General features: G+C 37.1%; 1 protein-coding gene across 1 annotated transcript; it reads right to left on the reverse strand.

Moving 5' to 3' along the window:
* Positions 1–3618: 3618 nt before the first annotated feature.
* CMAS (cytidine monophosphate N-acetylneuraminic acid synthetase) lies at positions 3619–22440 on the reverse strand. The gene is made up of 8 exons (XM_035256103.3): positions 22095–22440; positions 13597–13739; positions 13292–13447; positions 10730–10863; positions 8618–8712; positions 8085–8256; positions 7129–7282; positions 3619–4159 (listed from the first exon to the last, which is right to left on the reverse strand). Exons 1-8 carry the CDS (start codon positions 22352–22354, stop codon positions 3969–3971), a joined length of 1305 nt encoding a protein of 434 aa, XP_035111994.1. The 5' UTR covers positions 22355–22440; the 3' UTR covers positions 3619–3968.
* Between the last annotated feature and the right edge of the window lie 11 nt (positions 22441–22451).

The following is a 22451-nucleotide window of genomic DNA, read 5'->3' on the forward strand; positions in this document are numbered from 1 at the left end:
GAAATATTAGGTCGTGACCAGGCTACAATGTTTCGTTTGAAGTATGTATAAGTATGTATTATTCCATGGTCAGCATAGAGTCACTAAAGATTTTGAAAAGGTTAATAACAAGCAAAAATCTGAACAAGTGATCTGGTGATAGTACTGGATAAACTGACAGGACCCTGGGTTAGTAGTATCAAACTCAAGCTTTGGTGTCTGAATAGAGATAAAAAGGAGAAACTGAAAAGCTATTACATCTTAATGATAAAATCAGAAACTTGAGAGATGAAGTCCAGGAGTCTGGCCTGTAACATGAAAATTTGAGATGTGACTAGAACTCACAGCAGAGTATTGTGGTTGAAGATTATATATGAGGTTCATCTGCATCTGAAACCTTAAATAGAGATGTGATTCCTGGGAAAGAACAAGTGGGGTGAGAACCTTCATGGATGTGTAAATGTAAAGGGGTGGGAAAAAATAAAGTTAATGGTGAGAAAAGCAGAAGGATGAGAGTAAAACTAGGACAAGACGTAAAGAAAACTAATAAGCCATTAAAGTTTATTAAAATAAACCATTAGTTTTATAGTTAAATTTTTGTTTTTTCTCCAACTTATGTCTGTCCTATGGGAGCAGACTCTGGAGTGTGCAAATCCAACAATCCTGACAGAAAAAGTGGCTTCCTGTACAGTTGGCCTGAGAAGTCAACTTCTTGTCACATGAATTACTCTTATGATGGAAATAGATGTAAATGTTCCACTGCAAATGAATTTTATCAGGCAAGTGTCTACATTTATGAGATAATGCTCCACTATTGGAATTGAATCAGGTAGAAGAATGATTTATGTCAGCTGTAAAGTCGTGATGCTAGCCAAATATAAGTTGTACTTCACAGATAGTGTTTATTACAAAGTGAAGGTTTGTGGCAACCTTGCATCAAGCAAGTCTATTGGTACCACTTGTCCAACACCATGGACTCACTTCATGTCTTTGTGTCACATTTTAGTAATTCTCACAATATTTCAAACTTTATCATTATTATTTTATCTGTTACAATGATCTTTGAATCCATGATCTTTCATGTTACTGCTGTAGTTGTTTTGGAGGGCTGTGAACTATGCTCACAGAGATAGAAAACTTAATCCATAAATGTTTTATGTGTTCTGACTGCTCCACCAACCAGCTGTTCCCTGATCTCTCTTCCTCTTCTCGGGCCTCCCTATTCCCTGAGACGCAATATTGAAATTAGGTCAAATAAGCTTACCATGGCCCCCTAAGTATGCAAGCGAAAGGAAGAGTCACACGTCACTCACTTTAAATCGAAAGCTAGAAATGATTAAACTTAGTGAGGAAGCCTAAATAGGCTGAAAACTAGGCCTCTTGTGCCAAGTGGTCAGCAAAGTTGTAAACACAAAATAAAAAATGTTATAGAAGGAAACTCAAAAGTGCTACTTAAGTGAACACACAAATAATCAGAAAGTGAAGCAGCCTTCTTGCTGAGATGGAGAAAGTTCGAGTGGTCTGGAAAGATCAAACAGGCCACAACACTACCTTAAACCAAAGCCTAATCCAGAGCAAGGCTGAACCCTCTTCAATTCTGTGAAGGCTGGGAAAGATGGGGAAGCTGCAGGAGAAAAGCAGGTAGCTAGCAGACATTGGTTAATGAGGTTTAAGGAATGTAGCCATCTCCATAACATAAAAGTAAGTGCAAGGTGAAGCAGCACGTGCTGATGTAGAAGCTGCAGCAATTTATCCAGAAGATCTAGCTAAGATGATTGATGAATGTGGCTACACTCAACAATAGATTTTCAGTATTAACCAAACAGCCTTCTATTGGAAGATGCCATCTAGGATTTTCAGAGTTAGAAAGAAGTCAATGTCTGGCTTCAAATCTTCAAAGGACAGGCTGATTCTCATGTTAGAAGGCTAAAGCAGCCATGACTTTACATTGAAGCTGATGCTCATTTGCCATTCTAAAAATCCCAGGACCCTTAAGAATAATGCTAAATCTACTCTGCGCTCTATAAATGGAACAAAAAAGTCCGGCTGATAGCACATCTGTTTATAACATGGTTTACTGAATATTTTAAGCCAACTGTAGAAACCTACTGGTCAGAAAAAAAAATTCCTTCAAAACGTTACTGCTCATGGTCACCCACGTGTTCTGATTGGAGATGTCCTAGGAGATTCATCCCTGCTAATATAACATCCATTTTGATGCCATGAATCAAGGCGTAATTTCAAGTCTTATTATTTGAAAAATACAGTTCTAGGAGTATTGCTACCATAGTGATTCCTCTGATGGAAATGGGTAAATTGAAAACTTTCTGGAAAGTATTCACTATTCTACATGTCATTAAGAACATACATTATTCATAGAAGGTCAAGATATCAACATTAATGGGTGTTTGGAAGTTGATTCTAACCCTCCCTGATGACTTTGAGGGGCTCTAGATTTCAAAGGAGGAAGTAACTGTAGACATGGCATAAATAGTGAGAATAAAGTTAGATGTGGAGCCTAAAGATGTGACTGAATTGCTGCAATCTCATGATAAACTTGAATGGATGAGAAGTTGCTTCTTATAGATGAGCAAAAATGTGGTTTCATGAGATAGAATCTACTCTTGGTAAAGATGCTCTGAACACCAAGTGACAATCAATGATAGAACATTACATAAATATAGTTGATAACCAGTGGATTGAGAGGACTGACTTCAATTCTGAAAGATGTTCAATTGTGAATAAAATGCGATCAAACAGCATCACGCACTACAGAGAAATCTTGCATGAATCAATTGATGTGGTAAACTTCATTATTTTTAGGAACTGCCATAGCCATGCCAACCTTCAGCAACCACCATTATTCAAGGCAAGATACTTGAACAGCAAAAAGATTGACTCGCTGTAGGCTCAGATGATTGTCAGCATTTTTTAGCAATAAAGTATTTTTAAATAAAGGCATATAAATTGTTTATCCATCCATAATGCTATTGGACACTTAATAGACTACAGTATATTTTAAACATAACATTTTATGCATCTGGCATCCAAAAAAATCCTATGACTCGCTTTATTGCAATAGTCTGGAACCAAAACCGGTAATATCTCCAACATATGCCTATATATAAAATTACCATTACTCAAGGGTAATTGCAAATAATTTGCTTCCTCCCAATCAATACATACCTTCATAACATATAAATGTGTTTGGATGTTTCTATTTGTATATACTGTTGACCCTTGAACAACATGGGTTTGAATTGTGTGGTCCACTTTTACGTGAAGTTTTTAACCGCATGCAGATCAAAAATGCAATATTCTCAGAATGTGAACCCTGCAGTATACAAAGAGCCAACTTTTTGTATATGTGGGTTCAACAGTGCTGACTCTGGTAACTGAGTATGCACAGATTTGGGTGTATGCACAGATTTTGGTGTATGTGGGTGGTCCTGGAACCAATCCCCATGTAGACCGAGGGACAAATGTATATACTGTTACAAATACATATGTGAAGTACAATCAGATGCTCTACCCCGGCATCGAGTGACTTGTTTCTCACCAAGATTGATTAATGTTTAAAGGAAACAAAGAAAATGCTTGGTAGATTTATTCTTTAGCAACAAGGCAGTTTTCATCAAGTTTGTGAAATGTAATTTTATTAAGAGGAGGGCATGTATTCATACACATTGTTCCCAGATAAATAAAATCCCAACATCTCTGAAAGCACACAAATACACAGTTTTACAGGGTACAATACAAAGTGAATTTTGATGATGTTTCTCACTTGCATTTACTAAAAATCTGAGAAAGACTATAATCAGTCTCTAAATAATTATCTTGCATAAAGAGAAAAGTAGAGCACAATATATATATCACAAACAAAATCACACTCTCCGTAACATTACAACATGGAATTTTACTTAATCAAAAATAAAAGCAAACTGGCTGAAGAAGGCGGTATCATTTTTTTCTCAATATTACACTAATTTCTATTTTTGGCATGAATTATTAACCTTTTCCATTAGTAGGAAAATGTGCTCTGCAAATTCTCGGATGGCACCACGGCCACCATTACATTTGCAAATGTATCCAACAGCCTTCTGGGCAGTGGAACAGGCGTCGGCAGGAGCGCTACTTAGGCCCACTCTCTTCAAGCACTCTTCATCAGACACTTCATTGCCTATCAAGTAAAATAAATACTGAGCAAACATTTAAAGAGACAGAGAATATTCTAGCTAAAATAATGCAGACAACGACCAACAGGTAACTCTGGCAACTTCAGTAAGAGCTAAGGGCACTGCATATAAGAATGCTACAGATTAGATGGAACAAAAATACATTACAGTATAATTGAGGTCAAGAGTTTTTCCTAAGCAATCAAAAATCAACTCATCAGCTAGAGAAGAATGAAGCATAATTACTACCTGCCATGCATATTACAAATGTAAGAAATTTAATATATGAATTCTAAGTTATTTAAATTTTTATTAAGCAAAATTTAAAATATATGCAAGAAACTCAATTTTATATTGCAAAATTATCAGAATTTAAAATCACTTAGTAATGTTGTTTTCTGTCCACTGCCCCCTAGTTTTTTGGAAGAGAGGGAGAGGAAGGAATTCCCAGACATCATACTTTAGCCAAAAACTCTTCAGCATTTATTTATAATAGATACAATTTTTTAATCTGATAGAATATCATGAAACCCATAAAATTAATAATAGTTCCTTAATATCCTCTACTAACCTAGTATATGTTGAGATCTCCCCAGCTGTCTCAAAATTGTCCTTTTATAGTTAATTTATTTGAATCAGGAGTGAACTAAAGTTCACATATGGTCTTTTGTTTATACATATCTTAAATCTCTTTAAATCTCAATAGTTCTGATTGATATTCCCACTTATTAATATTTGCTGAAAAATTAACCATTTTTAAAGAATAAAAATAAATACTAAATAAACTGACATAATTATATCCTTTTTCTCCCTCTCATTTAACCCCTTTTTTGGAATAGGATGCATTTTAGAAGCTCCCAGTATCTTCAATTCACCATTCTGAATAAACTATTACTATACTTTAGACCACATACAACAATAAAATCTTGGTTGAAAAGAGTTTCTTTTAAATTTGTACCATGCTTATCTACTGAAATTTTCTCTTTTATTACTAAATGTGTTGAAATTTGAATTGTTTTCACTAAAAGACAATACAAATTAAAGTTAGTATTTGCATAATCCAGTCTTTAAACTCTGCTTACTAAATTTTACTTATAAAAGTATTGATTTTTTTTTAAGAAATATATTTTTAGATGTTTATGTCACCCACATAAACACTGCTGAGTGGTTTTGTTTTTTTTTTTTGGTAGACACAGGGACTCACTAAGTTTCCACTAAGGCTGGTCTTAAACTCCTGAGCTCCAGGGATCTGCCTGCTTCAGCTTCCCAAAGTTGTGGGATTATAGACCTGAGCCATTATGCCTGGCCTGCTCTGTTAAAATAAAAATTTAAAAGCTATTCTCTATTCTTTTAGTCTCTTTTTAAAGTGTTTCTTTTTTTAAAATGTCATATAAGTAATACATATTTGTGGTAAAAAGATTTTTTTTTTTAAAAAAAAGCAAAAACAATCAAAATCATCCTAATTATCACTATTTGTAGATAATCACTACATTTTGACACATATAATTCTAGAGTTTTACCTATATAAATGATACACTTATTACCATCTGTAGGCACTATGTTAAGCATTTTATATTATCTTTGCTTTTCTTTCTCTTTGTTTTTTGAGATGGAGTCTCACTCTGTTGACCACGCTGGAGTGCAGTGGAGTGATTTTGGCTCACTGCAACCTCTGCCTCCCAGGTTCAAGCAATTCTCCTGCCTCAGCCTCCCGAGTAGCTGGGATTACAGGCATGCTAGTGCATGCCTGGCTAATTTTTTTTATGTTTAGTGGAGACGGGGTTTCACCATGTTGGCCAGGCTGGTCTCGAATTCCTGACCTCATGATCTGCCTGCCTTGGCCTCCTAAAGTGCTGGGATTACAGGTGTGAGCCACTGTCCCTGGCCTGTTTTTCTTTCTAATAGTCTTTAAAAATTTGGTTTGTGTTTATATTCTAAGTAGAAAACTAAGGCATATAGAAGCTTGCTTAATATCCCAAAGATACTAACTTTAGCTAGAATTTCTTATATATTCCATTAAAATTGTTTTCTTCTAATAAAAATTGGATCTGTCTTTAACAAACCTTCTGCAGTATTTATGTGCATTGAATCCTCATGTGCGGTTTAAGGGTTATTCCTGAAGTCTCCAGATCACATGCTCCCAAAGTATTCCTGTGCTTCTTATTTTGAGGTTCATATTACCCTTGTAAATATTTCTTTCATACATGATTTGTCGTTGTTATGCATCTTCATAACTTATCATTATCAATTTTAAAATGTTGACATCATCAGACTATAGCTATGTAAGCAGGAAGCTTAAAGTTCCCACAACCATTTCATGCTGCATATCATCATAGCTAACTGTACGTGCATTTGTTTAATATTAAAGTGAAAAACTTACTGCTGTATCTGATCATGCAAATAAATACAGATCACAGCACTGTTTAATGGTTGCACAGTATGCCTTTTTAGGGACATTCATTCTATTTTTTGCAGGTTAAGTGGGTTCTTTTAACTTCACTATTGGCCCATTTGTCTTATTTCTTTCCTGGAATTGGAATTTGGAGGAAAAAGTATGTACATTCAATTAACAGCCAAAAATATTCAGTGTAATTCCTATGTACCAGAAATTCTGCTAAGTGCTTTACTCAGATTATTTTATTAATCCCTACCAGAGCCCTATGATAATAGGTACTCTTGGTATCTCCAGTTTACAGATGAGGAAACGACATTAATCTTATCATAACTGGCTAATCAGTAGTGCGGTCTGACTTCACAGCTTGTGCTAGTAATCATTCTATATTTGATATGTATTATTCAACTAACCTCCAGAAAGACTGTCCCGTTTAACACTTTGATTAGCAGTGTAAGAGAGTTCCTATTTCCCTACAATCATGCCCATTTGGGGGATGTGCCTTCTAATTTACTTGTTTCTTTTAAAATAAGTAAATAAATCCTGGTCCATTTTATTACATATGAATAAAAATATACCAACCAAGATATGCCACCTCTTTCCAGCACAGGCCCATTTCTTTTCTCCATTCATCTACAACTGCTAGCTTGTCTGATACACTGACTTCCATTTTGCAATCCAGTTTTAAAGAAGAGAGCGTCTGCTTTGAACAGGACCTTTCTGAGATTAGCCTCACCTTAGAAAAAAGGATCGGAGGAAGAAGGGAAAAATTAAAAAGTGAAGAAAACAGAAATCTTTCATAATAATTAACCTTGTAGTTAATCCAAATCACAAATGAGTCATCTTTTAACCTTCTGAAGGCCTAAGTAAGAAAACTGATTCTCATTTTAAAATAAAATTAAAGCTTATTTTATTTCTAATAGCCCAATAAAGGTGAAACACAGTATTTTATTTTCTACAATAGAAAGGATTCTATCTACAGATAAAAAAAAATGACATATATTGTCTGATACTAATCTAAGATACTCCTATAGTTCAGTTTATCCAGAGGAAAGTCTATAACTTCTCTTGTGCTGCTTAGCAACACATATTTAGGATTTTTAGTGAATTTTAATTATCTTAGCCTTCATTAAAAAAATAAACATTATTTTGAATCAAAAATGTCATTGATAAGAATAAGCTAGATTTTAAAAATCCACAAGATACTTTCTTTTTTTAAAATGGCATACGTATTATCTAGGGAATCTCTTTTGTTGCAAGATCCTATGAGAAATACTAGATAGCTCCCATTTAAAAGTAGTATGTGTATAGTTACTGAATAAACAAGAAATACTATTTGCTGCTTAACAAATTCCTAATTCTACTCTTCTAAAAGAAGAGAAAAAATAAATAGTACAATAATTTTCTAGGCATATGAAGGTCAAATTTCAGGTATTTTAATAGTTAATACTAAAAATTTAAATCTCTTAATTCCTTGCATGTTCTTTGACCCTGAATCAAAATATTATAAAATACTGCTATATTCAGGGAGCACATACCTCAATACCACTTTTCTTTAATAAACTTATCCCAATAGCATCTTTTACATCATAAGATATTATTTCTTTTTGGTCTCCTGATACATAAATGTGGCCATTGGTGAGACATCCATCAATATTGCAAACCAAAAGTTTTATTTCCTTAAGCTTCTCTTTGCCAAAATAGCCATATCTAAAAGAAACCAAAATAGACCTTTGAGTACAAGTGCAATACTAATCACTCCCTCTCATCTGGCTAAACCAATGAATTAAATGTCACCCTCCAATCAATTATTCAAACATTACTCTTCAAATTTACTTGACATATACATTTCGACTTATAGTGCAATAACTAAAAATTGTATGGTCTAACCAGATAATGTGTTTCGCAGTTTATTGAATAAGCCATGTAAACACATATTTTACATTCATCTTCCTCACATGAACAAAGTAATTACAAAGATCCTAAGATGTTTGAGGTTTCAGAAATCAGTATCAAGAAGTATAATTATTAGGACTTAGTAGAAAGTCTATATAGATTTGTTTGTTTTTACCTTAAAACTCTTTGCTCTGCAATAGGCCAATCAATATCCACATCTATATCCACACTATGCTCAGCTCGCATTTCATAGTATGCCATTTTTCCACCCTGAAGATAGAACAAATGTCATGAATACAGTTTTTAATATTCATTCACATATAACAAAACTTTAATACAGAACAATGAATTTATTTCTGCAGTACTGAGAAAAATGAGTAACTCAGTAAAAAATCAGTCAAAATGATTTTTTAATTTATTTTTACTTTTTATTTTTTAGAGACAGGGGTTTCACTCTGCCGCTCAGGCTGGAGTGCAATGGCGCTATCACAGCTCATTATAACCTTGAAATCTTGGGCTCAAGTAATCCTCCAACTTCAGCCTCCTAAGGAGTTGGTAGTACAGGCATATACTACCATCCCTGGCTAAATTTTTAAAAAGTTTTTTGTAGATATAAGATCTCTCTATGTTGCCAAGGCTGGTCTTGGAAACCTGGCCTCAAGCTGGCCTCTCAAAGTGCTGAGATGACACCCTTGAGCCACCACGCCCAGCTTGATTTTTTTTTTTTTTTACGGAGAAAGCTTACACCAAACAAACAACCTTAACATTTTTCAAATTCTATCTAGTTCAAGTTCTCTATTTTTTTTTTTAATTAATTTCTATTTTAATATTGAAAAAGCAGAAATGTTACCTCTTCCAGGATTCTGACCACAGGGATTTTGTGGAAATCCCTTAGTTGTATCCTCTTTTTTTAAGGAAGTCTCTACTGTGATTATCCAAAAGCAGTATAAAGGTTTTTGGAATTTGTTCTAATTTGCAACTAACAGACAACACAGGGGAGGAAAAAGAACTGTAGCGTCTGTTGTCCAGTTTTCTTAGATCCCTGAGCTACAGATGAAAATGGCTAATAGTCATCCAAGATTATGTGGACAAAGGCAAGGGCAGTGTCTTGATTCTAGGGCAAGGGGCAAAAGAAGGGGCCTTTCTTCTGATAGTAATTATTTGAATGACCAGATCAATTACTGGACAATTTCATTTTTTTCCCCCAAATTGTTAGTCTCTTCATAAATCTTGTTTTAATGAGAAACATTTTTCTCCACACTTTAAGAATGGGTTACACCGTGGTCCTTAGAAAAGAGCTTAAAAATGTTAGTATCTATGTATGTCAAATCTAATTTTTCTGAACACCTAAATTTAAACAGCCAGTCTATAGTTTGCCTATACACTAACCAGATGATCTGTAAAAATGTTTTTCTCTTTTGCTCAGAATAAGAGTCACACTGGAATTTTTATTACACAGTGGAGAGGTTTCTCTCTTTCTTTTTAAAAATGCTATTTCTTGAGTAAAATAAGAACCTGAGTATAAATCCTGACAGTACCATTTACTAGCTGTTTTTGCCTTGAATCAATTACTTTGTTTTCCAGAGATGCAGTTTTCCTCCTCTGAAAAACTGGGTAAAAATGTCCACTTCATTCAGCTGCTATGTGGATTACATAAGATAACATATGCAAAGTGTTTCACATACTCCACAGTACACAGTAAGTAATAAATAATAACTAAAATTAACAAGTTAAGAAATACGTGCAACCATGTTGCGGGCTCTAAAATGAGAGACATTAAATCCCTTATTTGAAAATGAGAGAAATGAGTCAGGACAGATAAAATGATATATATTCAAGGTTACATAATAAAAGAGTTAGAATTAGAAGCCGGGTTTCCTGAAGGCCAGGCTGTTACTCTTTTCACCTCTAGACACTGTCTGTCTTTTTAAAGCAATAGAAGTTATTCAACCCTACAGCCACAACATAACTACAACACAAACATGGATTACATAGTTTTGAATAAAATAATACGAGTACCAGGACATGTGCAGACATGCAGTACTTGATTCAGTTTTTATCACTGTAGCAAAATTCCTTGCATATTTACTGAATGGATTCCAATGATCACTTTGGGGTAAACCTGCAGGATAAATGCCTCAGATGACAAATCTTGTCAGGTATTACCTTTCCTCTATAGATTGATACTTTTCTTTACCATAGAGAAATTGTACCATACTTCTTCCCTAGAACTCAAAGTATGCACACAAAAGAGCTTAAAAGGTTTATGCAGAATGAAGGTACAAACCTGTAAGTAACCCATCTCTATCAAATGTCTTTTAGCAAAATAAAATGAGCCATTTTCATATAATTCTCCATCCCAGTCTTGTCGACGAGGCCGTTTAGCTGGATTTAAATTCAGAGGTTCGGTCACTTCACGAACTAAAAGCAAAAAGTTAAAATAAGTCCATGTTGCTCTGAAGAAAGTGTTCATTTAGTAACTTTAAAAAAGTTAATAAAAATGAACTCAGAATGCAGGGCATTTCTCTATCTAGGTAAATAACCTTTTCTTTTTCAGACTGAGTCTCACTCTGTCACCCAGGCTGGAGTGCAGTGGCACAACCTCAGCTCACTGCAACCTCTGTCTCCCAGGTTCAAGCGATTCTCCTGCCTCAGCCTTCCGAGTAACTGGGACTACAGGAGCAGGCCACCATGCCTGGCTAATTTTGTATTTTCAGTAGACACAGGATTTCACATATTGGCCAGGCTGATCTCAAACTCCTGACCTTGTGATCTGCCCTCCTCGGCCTCCCAAAGTGTTGGGATTACAGATGTGAGCCACTGCACCTGGTCTGATAAAGAACTTTTTTCTCACACCTTAAAGTAGCTTTACAGTAGTTTTAAAATACCTATATTCAAATGTGAGCCCTTTAATCTATTTCTCATTGTTTGCATATATAGAAATATGTTATTTTTCTGATAAGGTTGAGAACTTGTTTTTCTAGAATTATTACTGAAAATTAAATATTTCTCCATTAAATCATTGAAGATTTTATATTGATGAAAATGTTTATATAACATATATTCCTATCACTTAAAAACATACTAAACATAATATATTATGTTTATGAGTATACATGATAATAAAGGCTCAGTAATGCCAACGTTAATTAATAGAACATAATGTAATCAGTGAAGCCTTTGGTATTGCCAAATAGAGATTTCTTTGCCTTTTCACTGAGTGTTCCTCAAATCTGTGTGTGTGTGTGTGTGTGTGTGTGTGTCTATAACAGCTAATTATTCTCCAGAATCTTTCTTCACTTTTTGCTGTCATTTCTGTATGTATAAAGGCTTCTAGGAATAACCTTGACTAACTAAACCATCCCCTGTTCAATTCCACCCCAGTGTTTGAAATAACCCAGGAAAAAACCTTAGTAAATACAAATGAAATAGCTAGAGATAACATAGCTCTATAGACAATGGCTACAGAGTAGGGACCAGAACTCTCTTTACTCTCATGAGTGTACAGTCTAGGGTGGAGATAGGTAATAAACCAACTAGACAATTCACTTTGAAGAAAAGGAAAGAGAGGGACAAGTCTTTCCTAGTATCAGTGGCTGTTTTCTTCCTGGGCATGTCTGCTGAGTATGAGGAGAAGATGCAAGAGAGATCAAGCTTTGCATAATCAGAGGGACTCTGCTGAGGTAGGCAAAAACTACATGGGGTTTTAATGGCCTTGCGGACTTGAGTTACAGATTGTCATCTGTAGGAACTACAAACGTACAGCTAGTTCTTCCCACCTAACGCTTCCCCCTACAAGACTTAGGCTGAGTATACTGTATGGGAAGCTGGGAATGGGCTGGAAAGCAGGGAGAGATCATTATACAATTGTGGTCTGCAGATCCCTTAGAGTCTTGTTAGCAAGTGTAGGGGATGGGTGTGAGTGTTGGCAACACATACAAGATATATCTCCTGATAAGACACCTATACTAAGAGGTGAGATGAAATTAAAGTTTCAACCCAGCCCAACTCCTAATTGGATCAAAGTGATCAGCTCCTTATCCTATCTGCCTGATAGAAGAAAGGGTATACCCCCTCTGGAGGAAAATATGTATTCTAGTGTCTATGCCAGATATACAATTAAACATGAGCCAAATGAAGAGGCAGAAATATGTGACTCACAATCAAGAGAGAAGTAGTCATAGTACAGAACTGTAAGTGACTAGATGTTGAAATTCGCAATCAAGGACTTTTGAACAGCTATCAAAAATATGTTAAATAAGAAGAAAAGACTTTTTAAAATGGATTAAAAAATAGAGAATTTCAACAGAAAATGGAATCCCTAAGAAACAACTCGAATGCACACTGCTGAATGGAAAATCAGTCAGATTGATAGCACACTGGACATGTCAGGCGAAATGCCTAGTAAACCCTATGAAACCCTTCTTATATATGGAGTTACAAATCTGGGGTAGAACTTCAGAATGTCATTCTTGAGATCCTTCAGAACACTTGGGTGGATGCTTTCTATTTCCATATAATTTGTATGGAGTTCATCAAACATGTCTAGAACAAACATAAAAGTATTTGATCTAGAAAAACGGCATGTCTGCCTCAAAAGGCAAATAGAAATAAGAGGATCTGAATGTCCCTCTGTAAAGAGTAAAGCAAAGAAATAATGTGGTCTAGCTGTGTTGGCTCAATAACAGATTTTGAACTGATTGTAAATGTCATTACCTACTAAAGTAATGAATCAAACATTCTCTTTTATAGCTCCCTTTTTGCTCTCCTCATGCCTAAAGAATATTTATATACAATGAAAGTTGATTCTCAACAAAATGATCTAAAATAAAGACTGGTAAGACATTACCTCCTTTCTGAATTTCACTCCATCGAAACTGATGGCGTCTCACAACAGAGAAAACAGAATCATATCCTTCTTCTCGAATCATTTCTGCAACTTTCTGAAGATCAGTAGGATGTAAACATGGCGAAGTAGCTTGAATATTTCCTACAATGTCAACCTCTTAAAAAGACAAGAGAAATGAAAAGGATATTAAAAAAAAGTTCCTTGCAAGCAAGTAACATTAAGGTTTGGAATTCAAATGTTAAAACAAGTCTCACGAGATGATAAAGGAAGTAGCAAAGTACATAAAAGTTTGAATAAACTCATACCATTATGATAATTAAGAAATTCTATGATGGCATCTAGTGAGGTAGAGCTGTCTTTTGAAACTTCAGAACTTCTTCGATGAACTTGTGCACCAAATTGTTTGGCCACATTCTCAATTTCATCATGGTCTGTCGAAACCCATACACTGTTCAGATATTAAAAAACAAATGAAACAGCCAAATCAAAACAAATCATTAACAATTAAATGGGGCTCTGTAACCATAAAAATACAGCTTATGTAATGTGAGAATCGTTTTTGCACAATGATAATGATGTTAAAGATCCAAAGGAGTATAAAATGTAAGAAATTATAAAGTATTTTGTATATAAATATGTTAATAAATAAAAAGCCAGTCCTAGATGTTCTTTATTTTTTTTGAGATGGAGTTTCGCTCTTGTTGCCCAGGCTGGAGTGCAACGGCGTGATCTCGGCTCACCACCACTACTGCCTCCCGGGTTCAAGCAATTCTTGTGCCTCAACCTCCCGAGTAGTTAGGATTACAGGCATGCAGCACATACTTGGCTAGTTTTTGTATTATTAGTAGAGATGGGGTTTCTCCATGTTGGTCAGGCTGGTCTCGAACTCCCGACCTCAGGTGATCTGCCTGCCTTGGCCTCCCCAAAGTGTTGGGATTACAGGCATGAGCCACCTTGCCAGGGCCAGAGATACTTCATAAAAAGAAAGGAACAACAGACACTGGGGCCTACTTGAAGGTGGAGGGTAGAAGGAGGGTGAGGATCAAAAACCTACCTATCAGGTACTATGCTTATTACCTGGATGACAAAATAATCTGTACACCAAACCCCTGCAACATGCAATTTACCTCTGTAACAAACCTGCCATATAACCCTGAATGTAAATTAAATGATTTTCAAAAAGCACTAGAAGTCAAAGCTAAAGAAAATTTAAAATCTTGCTTATTCTCCATCCAAGTCCAAAATATGGCATAAAATATTTTAATATACTTGCTAAAAAAAAAAAAAAAATGGACCTGGCTTAGTCAAACCCTAAAGGTAAAACAGTTTCAAGCTTAGAAGAGAATAAATGCCCACGTCTGGGCTCAAAAAACAATCGGATAATACAACTCTTTTTTTTAAACAAACAAAGGATAGATATAGAATCAGCTGGGTTACAGCCATTGATAACAAGAAACATGGAGAACATGACTTCATTGGCTCAAGAAACTTTAACTTAATACTCAAACACAGGTTACACAGTTGCCTATTTAGACTTTATAAAATGATGACTAGGCAAAATGCTATTTTGGGGAGGTATACAACAGTTTCTGTTGAAGTTTTGTTTCCTGGACAATCACAAATTCCCATAGAAGCAGAAGATGTGAACACTACTCTAGCCACAATGTTTGGTCGGGTCTGGAGGCTCACACCTGTAATCCCAACACTTTGCGGTGCTGAGGCAGGTAGATCACCTGAGGTCATGAGTTCGAGACCAGCCTGGCCAACACGGTGAAACCCCCTTTCTACTAAAAACAGAAAAATTAGCTGGGCATGGTGGTGCATGCCTGTAATCCCAGCTACTAGGGAGACGAGGCAGGAGGATCACTTGAACCTGAAAGGCAGAGGTTGCAGTGAGCCGAGATTGCGTCACTGCACTCCTGAGAGACATAGCGAGACCCTGTCTCAAAAAAAAAACAAAGACAAAAACCAAAAAAAAAAAAAATAAACCCACGATGTTTTAATAGTGATTTATTCAAAGATATCTTAATGACTTACAGTCTTTGCATGTGTGTGTGTATATATATATATATATATAATGTGTGTGTATATATATATGTATACACACACACACACACACACACACACACACACAAATTTCCTTTTATCCCACTCTTTCGATATCTACTGAAGGAAAGAAGAACTGTATGTTTTGTTTGTTTTTCTGACGGAGTCTTGCTCTGTCACTCAGGCTGGAGTGCAGTGGCGCAATATCTACTCACTGCAACCTCCACCTCCTGGGTTCAAGCAATTCTCATGCCTCAGCCTCCCGAGTAGCTGGGATTATAGGCATATGCCACCACACCTGACTAATTTTTTGTATTTTTAATAGAGATTGGGTTTTGCCGTGTTGGCCAGGATGGTCTTGAACCCCTGACCACAAGTGATACTCCTGCTCAATTACCAAGAGTAAAAAGAAAGTGAGAAACTAAAGAAAATTTTCTAACATCCTTGGATTTCATTTATTTATTTCATTTATTCCCTTTAATATTTATAGAAGGATTTAAATCAAGGAATAAAGTCAATGAGAAAAAAAAAATCAAAGGAAGCCCAGCAAACAAGATGAGCCACTGGCTAGGGGTCAGGAGTCCCGTGATATCTACTCATGTCACTCTGTGCAAGGCAGAACATGGGAGCCCCCATTTTCCTCCATCTTGAAATCTGAAATAATGGGGAAAAAAAATTCTCTCTGGAAATGTCACAGTCAAAGGTATATAACAAAGTAAAGTACAAATAAAAACCCAGTGGATTTTTAAAATACAGAAGGTGAGGGGAGGATGATAAGATGTAATTAGAATACAGTAAAAAATAAACAGGGAAAGCAAAAAATATGGTCATTTGACATCTAATTTACACTATTAATTGAAATAAATTACTGAAGCCTGATTTTTACTGCAATGAAAATTCAATACCAGAAGGTTCAGTAATCTTTAAGAAATATTTAAAAGTTAAAAAAAAAAAACAAAAATAGAATTTTGAAGGTTTGCTTTTTTTCCTTCTTCCCTTCTTTCATTCATTCATTCCTTCATTTATGAACTATTTACTGAGTGCCTATTCTGTCCCAGGCATGATTCTGTGCACTAGAGATATAATATTTTATGTATACAGTATATTTTCTTGAGAAAGTCTTGGCCTATCAATAAAGACTGAGGCCAATATAGCACTGTAATTCTCTTTAAACTGTTTCATCAGGAAAAGAGAAGTGAGATCAATTAGGTAATTATGCTCTTTTCAATGCTTTATTTTTTACAAAGTACTTTCGAAGTGCCTGCTACATATCCGGTGCTCAATATAGATCTACTGAATGAATGAAACAGTAAGAGGTTAAGAGAATGGGTCCTGAAGGAAGAGGTTCAATTCTCTCTTCACTACATGCTAGTTATATGACCGCCGGAAAAATCCATAATCTCCCTCTGCCTCAAAATTCAGTAAAATGGAGGTAAGTAATAATAGTGGGTACCTCATATAGTTGTTTAGAGGATTAAATATAAAGTATTTACCACAGAATAAACATTTAGTAAATTTTATCTATTCAAAATACTTAAATAGGAATGGTAATAAAGTAACAACTACTCTGTCTCACTTAATCCTCACACTCAATCTTCAGAAGGTAGCCTGAAAGTTCTGCTTCTAGACCTTCAAAATTCCAAATGTCTAATTTGTATGCATTATGTAGAGCAATTACACTATGAAAATAGTATGCCATGCATACACTTAAAATCCTATGATCATCACCTATGAAAGGGACTAAGTGAGTTGATAATTTTCCTTTGGTTTAGGGACATGAGGATGGGCAAATGAGAAATGAACAAGTGAACAAACAGGCCAGTTGAGCAGAGTGAATGTCAGTCTAATGCCAGTGGATTTAGCCTCAAATGAAGTCACACCACATCTAACAGGACCAACAGGAATATCAACCATGGTGCTTGTGACAACTATTTTAAATCATAAGCTGCCATTTTAGGGATAATAACAGCATAGGCCTTTCACTAATCAAAAATCTATACGCTAAGCATAAAACTAAAGCATGTTTATTTTTCACAAGTATGTTAGGCAACACTTACAAATCAATTTCTTCTGAGGTTTACTTACACAGCACTGAACCACTGTTGAAAATTAAGCTCTTACAAAATCAACTGTGGCAATAACTCTGTACTAAAGGCAAAAAAATTATCTCAGCATTTTTCTTAACTGCTAACTAGTCTAGTTAGTATGCAAAGTTAACAACCTTGAAAAGTACGGTTAGCTTTGATTCTGAGCAGGCCAGAGAAATCTGCCTCAATTAAGTCAAATTGTGGTTGTGAACAAAGTAATCTCAAAGGTATCTTCTAGCCTTGAAAAACACAAATCAGACAGCTGCAATTTTCTTCAGTTCTCTCCTAAGGTAAATATTTTTTGAAGGAAGAAAGGAGAGGGTAGGAGACAAGAAGCGTGCTCCAAAGTCCTCCTACAACTTCATAGTATGTCAACTGAATTCAAGGCAACACATTTTAATGATCTAATATATAAACCATACCAAGATGAATTAAGAGGGTACTTGCTCACAAGAAGCTTTTCAGCTTGTATGGCAGGAGTCTCCCCAGGCCAAATTCTGCCCACTCCTCTGCCTGTGTCTGTAACATTTTATTGGAATACAGCCACACACTTTCATTTATGTATTGTCATGGCCACTTTCACAACATACAACTGCAGAGATGAGTGGCTGCAAGAGAGACCATCTGGCTTGCAAAACCTAAAATATTTACTATCTGGCCCTTTACAGAAAAGGTCTGCTGACCACTGGAACTGAAATAGAAAATAAAGACATATTTCCATCAACTCTTCCAAGTCAAAGAATGTTAGCACTAGAAAGAATTTTGAAGATCATTACAACGTTCCCATTTTATAAGCATGGAAGATAGTAAAAACCTTCTAAACAAGGCGAAAATGTTAATAATAGATTACATACTATGTGTTAGGTACTGTTCTAAGGGCTGCACATACATTATCTCACGTAATCCCCTCAACAAGCCTGTGAGGTAGACACTTCAGTACATTTTGCAGATGAAGAGACTGAGGCACACAGAGGTTAAGCGATTTACCCAAGGTTGCACAGCTAATACATGGTGATGCGAGAATTCAAAGCCATAGGTTGACTTCAGGGTCTATGATCTGATCTCCCTGCATAGGGCATGCACTAAATGAAGGAACAAACAACATTGTTATGTACAGAAAAACAAAGGCACAATTACTTTTCACTGAGGGATCAGTAAAGGCTTCGTGCAGGAAGAAGTGCTGGTCCCTTGTATTACCTTTCAACCTAATCTTTCCAGATCCCTGGAAACAATGACAAACAACACATAGCCACAAAAATTGAACAGAGTAAATTCACATGATACTGTAAGTTAGAAATATATTCATTTTGCTAGGTTTTTTTTTTTTTTTTTTTTTGAGACAGTGTCTTGCTGTGTTGCCCAGGCTAGAGTGCAGTGGCCCAATCTCAGCTCACTGCAATGTCCACCTCCCGGGTTCAAGTGATTCTCCTGCCTTAGTCTCCAGCTACTCCTGAGTAGCTGGGATTACAGGTGTGTGTCACTACATCTAATTTTTGTATTTTTGGTAGAGATGGGGTTGTCATGTTGGCCAGGCTGGTCTTAAACTCCTGGCCTCATGTAATCCGCCTGCCTTTGGCCTCCCAAAGTACTGGGATTACAGTTATGAGCCACCATGCCCATCTAATGTTATTTCTTCTAATCGCCACTATTAACATAAAGACAGATATCACAGGTGGCTTGAAGAAGTATAAAACATTATCCCTATGGTCAATGAGCTTATACTCTAGTCTAGATGTATTAAATAAAATTAAAAACTAATCGGTACAAAAAAAGTTGATGCTAGTACAAATGCTAAAATGTGGAAACAGGAAAATCACTGATCAATATATACACATATTTTCCAATCATTTCATAGAAAAATCCTCAATGCCTGCTTGGTTGGTTGTTGGGTTTTGACCATCAGAATCTACTCCCTCTCACTTTTGATAATTGTACTCCAGTTTTCCTCTTGATGAACCTGTCATGTCAATCAGTGGGGGCTGCATTGTTGGGTCCAAGAGTGGAAGATGCAACTATACTGTACCAACACAACCACTGTGTTCTACTTGCCATAGTGACTGATTTAAGAATAAGCAGGGTATCCAATGAGGCACAGTGAAACTTGTTAAAGCTCTAGGAGAGTGCTCCTTCTGACTACATTTAAACTAGGAAGAATATGAGGACCCGTATCAAAGATACACAAAGTCAGCGACTAAAGTGTTAAGGACAGACTGTATTCTGTTACTACTGCAATAGGGAAAAGGAGTCCAGAGTGAAATGCATTCACAGTCCCAGAGAACAAAAGGCTGGAGTATAAACGCTAAGGTGTGCTAAGGAAAAGGCACAGAGGGATGCTCAGGGGGCTTAGTCCACGTGACTAGGCCATCCTGATTTGCTAACTGGTGCTTATCCGGAAGAGAAACAATCTTCTATCTTTATGAAAGAAGGCAACTGAGCAAGTTGAAGCAAGGTGTCCACTGAACTTAGCCCCTTATCTTCCCAGAGGGACTAGGAAGGAGAATAAGAGTTATTTTCAAGAAAGCTCCCATTTCATTGAGACAGGGTTCTGGGGCTCTCAGGTCCTTGAGGAAACAGTTTTATGTGTTAGATTTACATCTCAAAGGGCAGAGAAAGTTTTTATAATTGCAAGCTTTCTAAACTAACTGTCTAAAGAGTTCAGGGGCCTATCACCAGGTTTTTCCTGAAACAATCAGGAAATTCTGGCAGCTTTGAGCCTCTTCAGGTAGGCATTTTAAGGGAATCTGACATCATCCTAAGTACATGGCCTTAAGCAGCTAGAAGCCATGACAGGGCTTGGTCGAGTCTCTTGGTGCAGAGGTTTGGAGCAAGTTATTACATACCCTGAGAGTTGAGCAGTTCCCAGTACAACCACCTTGAAGCTTTCTTCATAAAGTGTCTATCCATAAATAAGAAACTGAGGATTCTGGCAACAAAGTGCACCATCCTCTTAGCCTGCTTTACTTTTTCTTAAAAACATTTATCATCACCTGATACAACACATATTAATGTCCTTGTATACTGCATGTCTTTCCTTATTATAACATAAACTCTATGAGACTAAGGGCTGTCTCTACTGCTACTACACCTGGTATGGTACCTACAATAGTGCATGTTACATAGTAGGTAGGCAGTAAGTGTGCTGAATGAATGAATCATTTTTTTGTCCTTGAATCTGATTGTACCTGAAATAAGCCTTCCCCTCTCGTTAAGCTAGTTTGAAAGGGGTCTCCTGACATATACAACCTAAAGACTTAAAAATTGTATTGATAGTTTTGTTCTCAATTTACTGTAAATATGACTTTGAGCTCCAGTTCATTTCAAAAAATGCTATTTTACTTTGTTACTGCTGCCTGGATGCATCTACTTCTCTCAGTCCTTTTCAGTTTGTACCCTTTCTAAGAAGGAAAAAATATCCCACGGTCTGTGAGCTCCACAAAGACAAAAACTGTGTCCCAATCGTCTTGATATTCCCTTGGACATGTATAGCAGAAATTAGGGCTCCATAAATATCTACTGAATTGAACAAAATCCCCAGATCTTTCCCTATTTCTGCTTTGCACACTTCCTATTGCACTAGTGTTCTCTTCTCAGTGCTGGCTCATGTTTGCCTTGCTCCACCCAGGACTTCCTTTGGGTTGAAACATAAAGAAAACTGGTACATTTATACTTTTTTGGCATCTCTCTTTTTTAAACAAGACTGCTTAAATGAAAATGAAAATCATTTACCCATATATTCATAAGAGTAAGCAATTATAGGTTCAAAAAAAAGACGACTTCAGAAATAGTCATCTCTTTAAAAACCAAAACATCAAAAGGTTAGCATAAATTAATTTCCACGATAACGACACAATCAAATGTAATTAGGTTGAAGCTATATGTGTAAATTCATTCTTGGCACAGATTTTATCTCTTTTATGAATGACATCAGCTTGTAACTCCTGACCAATTTGGCAATGTTATCTAAATGATGCATAATTAAAACTGTCATTAGGGCAGGCAAGGTTCCAAAGGTATGATTAAATGATTTGTAAGTATTAATATATCATAAAACAACCAGCTGTATACCTTCCCTCTGGGTCTCACGTATTTATAAATGTAGGGAGCTTTCTAGATTGTGCTGACTCACAGGCAGATAGCTAGAGTATTTTTCAAAGGTTAGGAAAAAAATCTCCAAGCTGAGCTGGAAATTCAGCTCCGACACCCCGACACTCAACTCCATTCAGAAATCTTAAGCCTCCCTAATCGATCAGCACCAAGCAGTTATCAGAGGGCGAGCAACAGGGGAGCCTCAGTGGCCCCCGTTCAAAGGAGTTCACAGATTATCACACACGTTGCACGGGGGTGGCCTCCTTTACTTTTCCCCGTAAGGTCAACCAGGAGGAGGGGACGGTTGGGGAGGTGTAATCTCCCCCTTTTCGGATGATTCTCAGGGGCCCGGACAGGAACTGTCCCAGGTTATGACCGTTGGCAGCTACAGAACAAGGAAAGAGCTACAGCCCTTCCTCCTAGGCTCTCAGCCCGGCCCCAGGCACCCCGGATCTTGCACGTCCCTGGCAAGAGCCATGGGCCCCTGCCAGGAGCGGTGGCCCCGGGGGCCCAGCCCTCCAGCAGCCCGGCTCCCTCTCCCGACCCCAGCCCAGGCCGCGCCGCCCACTCTCGCACATGCGCACCTCTGGAAGGCCCCTGAGTCCAGGGCCGCACGTAGGACCCAGCCAATGAGCGGGACCCCCGCCAGGTGCTTAATGTTCTTCAGGGGGATGCCTTTGCTGCCTCCCCGGGCCAGAATTAGCGCTGCCAGGTGCGGGGGTTTCTCCACACCTCGGCCCTGGCCGCCGCGAGAGTTGCGCTGCAGCTTCGGCGGCCGGCCTCGGGACGGCCGCCCCCGCGGGTTGGAGACGGAGGTGGCGGCCCCCTTCTCCACCGAGTCCATCTTCCTCCCACGCCTTCTCCCCAGCTTCTCCACATCCGGGAGCTAGTCCCTCGCTACCTCAGCTCGGCGCCGCCCGATCCCCGCCTGGCAGCTGGCG

Source organism: Callithrix jacchus, chromosome 9 (assembly GCF_049354715.1).
Source record: "Callithrix jacchus isolate 240 chromosome 9, calJac240_pri, whole genome shotgun sequence".
Taxonomy (NCBI): Eukaryota; Metazoa; Chordata; class Mammalia; order Primates; family Cebidae; genus Callithrix; species Callithrix jacchus.